Below are 10390 nucleotides of genomic sequence, written 5' to 3'. Positions count from 1 at the left end.
TACACACTTATTCAGTGCCATTGCAAACGCGAAAAGCTTGAAAATGGCAAAAAGCAGAAGAAAATTTGTGCAACCTCTTCTCTGTTGGAAAGGTGTAATCAGACTCTCTGCTCGCACGACCCGGTGCAGTGTCACAGCCACGCAGGCTGGACTCTTCCCACAGCCAAAGAGCTGGCCCCCCGTTAATATGTAGAAGGTTCTGACTTTACTTACATGATCACTGCTAATTTTATAACTATAATAATCAATTTTTAGAAATGACTGACTCACTTCAGCTGACACGTTATGTATGATTAATATGCAACATAATAAAACAATGTCTAATAGTTTAATGCCGTTAAGCACAATGCAAAATTGTTTAAAGATACAAATTAAAGCAGCTGCAAAATCTCTGTAACTATACACTTTTAAAATTTAAATTATATTACTTTAATCATTTAAGGTCTAATGCTGAAAGATACTGAACACCTCTTAAAAGTTTTGTGCTTGACTTCAACCTCTAAATAATTAGTAGACTTTGAGGACAGTTTCATGTTCCACAGGCAGAATGGAGGCAGAATTTGGCAACCAGTAACGTTATGAAACAAACTCATTTAAAGAATAAACTTCAATAACCAATTTCAAATCCACACATCAAAGTAGAAGCCTGAATCCTAAAAAGTAGAAGGCCGAATCCTAAAATTTATCTAAACAATATTTAGCATTACAGCAATAATAAAAATAATAGATTAGGCAAAACTATAATACTTCCTTTAAAGTATGGTAAGGCTACAGTGTACAAACTGAGTTTGAAATTAATTGAATTGACAACAATTTGGTTATTTTTAATGCACTTACGCATCCAGTTTCGTTTACCTGTTCTGCTCCAAAATTCTAAATATAAATTAAGGTGGAGACTCTTCATTTCCAAAGAATTCTTTTTCTAAGTCTGTGGAACATGACATTTAATATGTGATGCAAACCAAGCAGCTGCCTTCTACTCACAAATTATAAAATAAGCTGAACACAACAGTTAACCACTTGCTGATACAGTTCAAATAGTGTCTTTCTAATGCCGGACTAGAAGTATTTTTACACAAGCACTTCACAAAATATTTAACGTTAAAGTCTAAACATCCATCTAACTAACTCAAATATATTTCTCGTGTTCCCAAAGGGTTAATATTGTCTTGCTTCATTTCTTACATGTAGTAATTTAGCTCTGAACAAAAGCAGCTCCCTGCTGGTTACCTTGGCTAAAGGAAACACAATGAACTGGTAAAAACCAGTTTTATCTCACTGCTGTTGCCTAGGGCTACAGGCAAAATGAAGTAAAAAAATTCACATGCAGAGTATTAGGTGCTTATGAAAGATCCAGCAGCGCTGTTGCCTAGTGATTCAGCGAGGAATCAGCACAGGCCAATGAGGTGTACGGGCACTGAATAACATCCCCGATGACTGCTTTACATCTCCTGCAATGCTGTCATACACCCCCATGATTTCCCAGTGGTAAGAATCACTTTCAAGGGAACCTGTCAGGAAAAAAAAAAGAAAATTGAAACAAACACACACATCTCATATAGCAAGATTACGATTTTTACTTTTCCCTTGGATGTTGATACTGCTTTAAATTACATGCCTATCCAATATGAAATGTTCTTCATATCTATTAATACTTAATTATCACTAGAATTTTGATTCAAATACCTTAACAATTAAGACTAACCTTCAGTTTTGATATTGCAAATACATGTTAGTGAATTGCAAGGAATATGCTAAAACAAAATTCGTCTTATTACGCTTTTCAAGAGAGCTACAAAATCAGTGGTTATAATCAGCAACTTTTTGTTAGTAATGCATAAAGATACTAGGGGTTTTTTTACCATCCACTTTTCCAGTTCTGGGGTATTTTTGTTGTTGCTTTGGTTTTATTTCAGTTTGTTTTGCAGTTACTGGCGCTCTGTGACACAATAGATTTTCTGACATGAAAGCTGCCTCATTAGCAAGGATTATATTTTGGAAAAGAAGCTACTTCAAAGATAAAGCATCCTTTTCCTCAAAGAAGAAGAAGAAATCTCTCCCCATTAAGATTGTATGTGTGCTCTACTTTAGTGACATTTTTTCTCTGTATTAAAAATAATATTCATATTAACAGAGCACATAATACATATTTAGTTGAAGCAAATGTGCTGAAGGAGAGCAGGAGCATTTCATAAAAATCTTTTCATCTTCAACATCTCTAATCCTAAAAGACATATTCTTACTGTATAGAATGGTAAACAACATGAACAAAAATACAGATCTTTTAAAAAAAGATCACTCTCAATTTCTTCTCTGAGATCAAATGTTGGTACTTCATGTTTTCTAACTGGCCTCTGCCATCGATCCATTCATGGTGCTTCAGAGGAAGATGTAGTATCTTCATGATGCCTGTAGTCTAATGTGCAGTAGGAGTATGTCATGACTCCTACAGTAATTTGCTCAGCAAAAGGAGACCAAAACAAGGGTAATAAAACATATCTCTCCAAATACTTCTACTGCCTGTTAAAAAGTCCTAATCTTTGAAAGCCCCAGACAACTACCTATTGTCCAAGATTGTGTTTCTTTCAGCTATTAAAATGTAGTTGCTGCTTTGTCAGCATGTGATAGTAGACACCTTAGAGGTGAAAGAAACTGCATTCTAAGACGGTGCATCCCATTTTGTCCACAGGACATTAAAGCTTTCTGCCAGTTAGTGGTTAGTCTAAAATATATAATACTAAAATGATATTTTGCCCATGTAACTATGAACACTCTCATGTGTAATGTAAACATTTACCTTTCTTAGAAACCTATTAAATTTTTCATATTTTATTTCATGGCAATGACTTCCTCAGGCAAAGTATGAATGATGTTGTCTCTGACAAAGTCACCAGAAAGAGTCTCCTAAAACTATCAAGGAAGGACTATAGTGTTGCTATTCACTTTATAGACTGTCAATAATACCACATTTGATTATTTTAATGAACTTTACAACAGCATGAGTGCCAGGTGTCTAGTACTGTCATTAAAAATATTTAGATAAAGTATACCTTGAAAAACAGTCTTGCTTCTTTTTTCAAGGAATTTGTCACGAAAGACAAAGCACAGGTGTACAATGTAGGCAACCTATAGAAATGCAGTTTGTAAAGGTTGGGAGTGCCAGAAATGTATAATCCCAGTGTGGCCAAAAGGTCTCACTTGACCAAATCTGGTAAACAAACAGGAGTTCAAAAAACGTGTGGATGTGGCACTTCAGGACATGGTTTAGGGAACATGGTGGCGCTGGATTAATGGTTTGACTTGATGATCTTGAAGGTCCTTTCCAACCTTAGTGATTCTGTGAGTGCAAGTTCTTACAAGGGTTAAGTGAACAGCGAGGGGGGTTGTTCCAGCGTGGGAAGGAGAAAGAGTAATTTAGATCTCAGATACCCCTCATTCTCTCCTCTCAGCTTTTGTGGGAAAGGTGGGCTCCGTAAAGACCCAGAAATATGTAACTGCAAGACCTCCAGAGAAAGCCTCACAAAGTGGCTGAGATGCTGAAATAGATACAGAAGATGCGGAGGAAGAAATACAAGCTAGAACTGAGCTAGTAGTTTTCTTTTTCAACTGTTTCCATTAGTGCAAGTCTGTATGTTGTAACTATTTCTGAAATAAATAGTATAAACTTTTTTGTCCCCAAATCTTATTCAGTAGTACTGCTGAATGAGTGAACTGGCAACACCAAGTACTCCATTTCTCAGGAAACTGGAAACCCTTGCACTGTTGCTCACTTAATCAGTTTAGGGATTCCCAGGAACTATAGTCCTTTATTAAGCAACAAAAGCTGTGCAGGAGGCTAGGGTGAAGGGTACCCCTCTTGAAGAGAGAAAAATAGAATTATTTTATAAAATAATTACAAATAGGTCCAATACGAAGATAGATACAACAGCTGTGTAGCTATCTACTCAGTTTTTAAAGATGTTGTACTGGTAGATTATTTCCTATACTTTAAATAATGACCAATGATTTTGTCTGCTTTATAAGTTAGGCATCCACACGGAAATGTTAAAAAGACCAATTTTCTAAGTGAAAATTACTGAAGAAAGATATTTTGCAATATTTTTTCAGCGGTAATGAATGCCTGGCACATTTAGAAAGCCTATTAAAGGCACATATTTCTCACTCTACCACACCCAACAGAAATTTCATGGCAGTGAACAGAATAGATTTTGGAATTACCATACTGCATTGCTAAGACAAAGATTAGATGACAATCACACTTTCCAAAATGGAGGTTGAGTTTCAGTTATTTTCCATAGATTTTTTTATAGTAATTTATAAAAGAAATTACCTGCAAATATGAAAATTAAACTATTGAGTGAAAGGCAAAATAGTTGTCTCTAGATTCTTAATGTGATCATGGTACCATACAAAGCTAAGTGTGCCCGAGACGGTAATGGAGATTCAGAATGGCCCCTACCTTTAGTGGCACTTCCAAGGCTGCGGTTTGCTGCAGAGACTCCATTGTTCTTTTTACCAGTGCTGTAAGGAAAATTTGAAAACCTACAGCTTTATTTTCCATGTTAGAATTGTTATATACAAAAAAAAAAAATCACATGCTTTATATTCTGTTATATAATACCTGCATTTCTACATTTAAAAAATTGACAATTTTTTTTCAGATTTTTTTAAAAGTTAAATTTGATCTCTTGTGGAAGCTTCAATTCCTTACTTTAAATTGAATTTTAGGGTGAAATTTGGGGAATTATTTAACTGATATATCCCATAAATACAGAAGTATGGCACATCTATTTTAGATAGAGGCACAGCATGTCTGGGTGCTGTATTTCGCAGCTTTCAAGTTCAGTACTCAACTATATGTTTGGTGAGATTTATTGTATTTTAATTTTCTTGTGCAGCCATAAAACTCAATCTAAAAAAAAAAGCTAGGAAAAAACCCAAGCTAGAAGTCTGAACTGTCTAAAATATCTTATTCTTCAAAGTAAAAAGATCAGGGACAAATTAGAAAAAAATCTTCCCTGTGGGATAGTGGAGCTATCAAGAATCTAAACAATTAAACTTTGGTATGATTTATGTAACTTAACAGCTCATCACGTCATAACACTATGCTCACTACTACTGTGAAAATGCATCTATAATTATTCCAAAACAATCATTTGGGACCAGATTTGTCATCCTTGCTCATGCCAATTAGTGTTTTGCTTGAAAAAGATTGCTGCTGCAACATAATATGGTTCTAATAAAAATCAAAGGGAGATTCAATGGATACTCTTTTTAAAAAAGAAGTAACTTTTGGCTACTGAAAGTGAAATAGGAATATCAGGCACCCCCAGAACAAAAGTTGTTGAGCAACCTCCATTTCTCTGACAGGGTGACTGACTAAATAATACATGTCATCATGTGCCTTACAGAATTGAGAAATATCAGGGTATGCAATACGTGGTGATAACTGCTTGACCAAAACCCACGTGATTACTTAGAAGCTTTCTTGGAAGTTATCCCTTGATGCACACCATGGTTCTTTTGCAGCTGAGGTCAGCTGCAAGACAAGAACTCTAAGAAGCTGCCTATGGTTGTTGCTCTGGCTGCTGCCAAAACCTTTTATTACGCAGAGTAGTATGTAATATTTTGTGTTACGTCTGTGACACTGAGGCTGGCTTGATAATAATGAAGAGGATAACTAGCTTCTGCCTGAACAGAAGTGGAGTGCTTAGACCATGCTGGCTTGCTCAGATTTGCATGCTAATGAGCTGTCATAAGATTTTCTATTAAGTCCAGATTATGCAGTAACTCAAAAGATCAGTGGCTGAAGTGCCAAGGCTGAGGAAACGGAGACATTTGTTGACACATCTATGCACAGTTACACATATATATTTGCTTCATGTTAGATTTGAGGTAGTTTATGGGCCAATGTAGGACACGCAATCGTTTTTGGAGAGCAGAAACAAACATGACAACCACAGATTGTGAAAGGGGAAGTGCTGGCCTAAGTAATTATCCATTTAAAATCTAGTCCAAGTCAACATGACTATTAATAGAGAAGTGCTGGACTGCCTCCGTCTTGAGAAGCCCGCTCTGAATCTAAACAAGTTGTCATCTTGGGGAAGTGAGCGATGCAGCAGACATCGGGGCACTCCGACCAGGTGGCATGCCTTCAGAAGCTAAGTGGATTGCCAGTTAGTCCCTGGGTAAACATTTTTCCGTTGGTAAGTTCCCGACCAGGCTACGACTCCACATAACAGCATAACATGTGGATTCTGCACTTCTCAATCAGAATCACTTAGTTCTGTATGTTCCACCAAAGCACTCGCGAACAATTTATGGGCACACTCAACTCTGTGCAACTTAATAGGGAGGAATAGGCCTTTTTGACAAAAAGAGCTCCAATGGACAATGAAAGAGGGAGCATGAGTCAGCGGCACCGATTCATGGGTTGAAAGATGCGAGTGATGTGATAAAAGGTGCTGTCTGCATATGCACTGAGTTAGACCAGTTCTCCCCCTAGTTCTCTAGACCTCTGAATTTTTGTAGTTCTCTCCCATGTAACTGTTATCCCCCAAAGGGGATTCATGATGGCAGCAATGATTGCAACACCTTTCTCTGTTGGTTCACAGTTTTCGCTTTAAGGCATCTGGCACGATCAGAATTCTGCTGCATCCTTAACTGCTCTTAGTTTTTAAAAGCACAGATTACAGTGCTCACATCAGTGAACAAACCTAATGGTTCCTCATTCCCTTTGACAACCCATTAAAAACCTCTCCATGGGTTTGCTCCATTTTCTTCATTGTTTTTTTCTGTGTCAGTTCAGCTCCCTGTTCTCTTTCTCATGTCACACTGACTTCTCCATCTCTTACCAGAGTTTAGTGGGTGGCATAGTAAAACCATTCATTTCAAGCAATCTGAAGATGTTTTGCTTGCATTTCAGCCTTTTGAAATCACATCTTTGAAAGTATCCAAAAGACTTGTCTACATCTACTTTACAACAGATTTTGAAAGAAATTATAAATATATAATGATAACAGAAATATCAAGAAAAAGCAGCTGGATCACCACTCCTGTTCAGTAGCCTGCTAAGACAATAAAGAGTGAAGAAGGAAGCATTTAAACAAAATTACAATCTTTGCACAAAATTAAATAGGTAAACTGGCTGAATAGATCTAGGCCGGAAATTTAAACTTCCAGATTTTGAGGAGATGAAATTCTGGAACAGTCTCCCAGTGGGAGCAATTTTTTACATGGAGATGATCATTTATAAATGAGACCATATGGCATGTTGATATGCAATCACAGGAGAGGTCCGCTTTAGTCCTATGTATATACTATCTGATTCTCCTGCTATTCTCTCACATCTTCTTGAAAACTCTCCTCCTTCTCAAGGCTCAAAATAAACAATCCAGAGATACACAACTGTATCTTCTTTATCTCCTATACATTGTAGAGCATGGTCACTAACATCAGTGACCACAACATTTAAACAGATCTGCCTCCACCACTCTTAATTTTTTGTTTCTTTTGTAAGATTTAGATTGGAGGCTTTTGGGGTAATGATTATTTCTGTTCAGTCAAGAATCTAGCATATCTAGGGCACATAAATTATTAATTTTAAAATGTTCCTTTGCAGCCAGCCATATACTGTAGCAGCATCTGTAAAATGCAGTTCTTCCAACCTTTGCAATTTATCTGTCAAACCCCATAGTCAGCAATTCTGGGATTTGTTGATTGTGCTCATCCTGGAATCTTTTGTAAGTGCTAAGTATGTTAAATGTTAAAATGTTCCAATACTATGTATAAAAAAAATTGGTGACAGCAAAGTGAAGAGATCATACAGGAATTGAAATTTTCACATATATTTTAACATGCATTCGATTTTCTTAATACTGGCCAGAATAAATATGCTTATTGAAAATGTTGTGGATAGGAGCAAAGACAAGATACGCATGCCTGCTGTGGAACAAAAGCTTATTTATCCCTTTTGAACTGATGACATTTTTCAAGCTCATTCACTTATGAAATTATGACTCCAGAAACATGTCAAAGCTGGCCAGACATATATGATCTATGGAATAGTGATTTTTGCAAATTGAAAGCTATCTATCTGGAGGCATCTTTAGGTTATGCACCAATGTTTTTCAAGTTAGAAAAAGGTAGCTCAGAAGACAGAAAATGTCACTACCTTGAGGTGACCAGTTCACTCTTTTTGTTCTTCTGTTACTTAATTCCCCTTTTGAACACATGCACTTTTTCATGCAGCTCCCTCAGTACCCATTAAGAGGGAAATTGTAGAAGAATAAAATGAAATTTCATGGAATTTGTACATGAGCCAAAAATTTGTATTAGCAAATTAAAAAAACCCTAAGATATTGTTCTTTAGGTAGTAATAATCTTAATGTATCTTAATATAAAAATAAACAGGCTTAGTTTATTCTGATTTTTTTTTCTTAGGCTGGTCCTTTTGGTGTTCTTACACTTAAAGTAAGTATTTCAGCTGAAATATTTTATACCTGGTAAAGTACTAAAAAATTGTTTAAAACTCTATGTTTTACATGTACCAAATGTAAGAATGGATGCAGAAATTAACCTCGTTAATTCTATCAATAAGGTATGATTATAAATGAGTTCCAAAAAAAACCCTCTAAAATTTGCCCTAATGGACTGTGATATTGAACGGTCCAACATGAAGTACTGGAACACACATATTTCTACAAAAATGTTATTTCAAGTAGCAAGTGTCTGTCTTTTAATTATACTTCTCACTAACGGATGCAATTAAGCAAGCATAGTGACAAGGAACAATCCACAGTGGCAAAGTTCACCTTTCAAATCCACCAAGTATGTATGGAATACACATCAGAAGCTAGATCTTACAGTTGTAACTATGGGTGTTCCTGTGCTGTAAAAAAGAAACTATTCTGCATTTCTTTACCCCAAGGAATATTGCCCCTTTTAGCAGCAATGTATTCAGAATAATCCAAGGGCAAAGAGGCATTTCAAACATAGCATGGAGAGGGAGTCTCAGAAATAGTCTCCATAAAAAGGAAAACTGGGTTCTGCAATTCCTGAATACTCTTTCCAGAGTCCCTAGACAGACTCACAGTTTGATTTGGGGACAGTCTGTCTACCTGATTACACAGACACCAGGACTCAGAGATGCTGAGCACAGTTTCTGGCAGTCCCAAAATATCATCTGCCTTTCTGCTTCCTGGGTTGCTGGAGAGCTCAGGATGTGAGGAAGCCAGACAGGCAAGCTGGCTAGAAACCAGGCAGATTATTGACGGTAAAGCTGACAGTCTTCTGCCAAAACCAAACCAATTCCTGCCAAATGTTTTGCTTTGATCTTTCCAGACACTGCCTAATAGAAAATGAGGATTTTTAAAAAGCTCTTTTGCTGTCTTGTTCTTGCCCTAAACAGAGAATTGAGTCAAATAATACGCCACATCTTTCTTGAAAATTTCACAATTCAGAGTAGTATGTGCTTTATTGTATTTCAAAGTATGTCAGAGCCTGGACACTCAAAGTAGAGTTATAAATAAATGATGTTTTGCCTTGTCCATTCAGAGAGAACTGTATGCATACTATAAAACTGCAGGTGATGGATTCTGTTAGAAGAATGTATTCGTCCAAAATACTGATAACACCTACCTTAAGTTACATGTGGTATTTTGTGCAAAAGTAGATATTAGAAAAAAAAAGCACCTTATTGCTTGCCCCTTGTTTATCAAATTAAGAAGATTCAAAATCACCTGCTGGGTATAGATTATTAGGTACACTACAAATTGCATTTCCATATACTGAAAAGTGCTGAAAAATCTTATTGTGGCCTATGAAATCCTAAGCAGGAGTAGAGAAAGCACAAGCATTATCATTGCCTTGTGGCAATTCTCAGCCTCCACTCTGGAAAGTCTTAGAAGCAAATAGAAATTTTAATGTTGTAAAACAATACGAAAGAGACACTTCCATAAGGGAAATGCTGCTGGGAAGGCATATGTTCTGTGCTATGATCTAACTGCAATAATACTATTTTTCTTTATGTTATGTTCCTCATTTATAAATCTTAAAAGTATTTTAAGATTTCATATCCATTCTGCACATAAGAAAACTGAGACACATATATTTGCTGTTGCTTTCCTGAAAAAGTAGATTAGAAGCATGACTGGAATCAAAATGCAAACATGCTGAATAATAGGCCAGTGCTTCTTGGATCAGACTAAGTGCAGGAGACTAACACAGCACTGAACTGTAGCCCATTAAAGCCATCAAACACAATTGTTTAGCTTTAAGTCCATGTCTTTTCCTTTACTGAGCTTTGTGACTGTACAACTGAGGTTTCTCTCTGGATCATTGAGCTGTAGGCTGGAATCTGCAAGTCAGCAAATTCTGTAATTTAAAGTTT

General features: G+C 36.4%; 1 protein-coding gene across 1 annotated transcript in view; it reads right to left on the bottom strand.

Moving 5' to 3' along the window:
* Positions 1-1059: 1059 nt before the first annotated feature.
* The window catches only part of POLN (DNA polymerase nu), a gene marked incomplete at its 5' end in the record, with an annotated part of 104223 nt that continues 94892 nt past the window's right edge, over positions 1060-10390 (bottom strand). The window contains 2 exons of the mRNA XM_081999743.1: positions 1060-1511; positions 4460-4521. Coding sequence (XP_081855869.1) covers positions 1443-1511; positions 4460-4521 — 131 coding nt within the window. The 3' untranslated portion in view covers positions 1060-1442. The remainder of the gene's footprint in view (positions 1512-4459; positions 4522-10390) is intronic.

The sequence above is a fragment of the Phaethon aethereus genome, assembly GCF_964289735.1.
Source record: "Phaethon aethereus genome assembly, chromosome: 4".
NCBI lineage: Eukaryota > Metazoa > Chordata > Aves > Phaethontiformes > Phaethontidae > Phaethon > Phaethon aethereus.
Note: the sequence above shows the minus strand (reverse complement) of the source record. Positions and strands in the feature narration are given on the sequence as shown.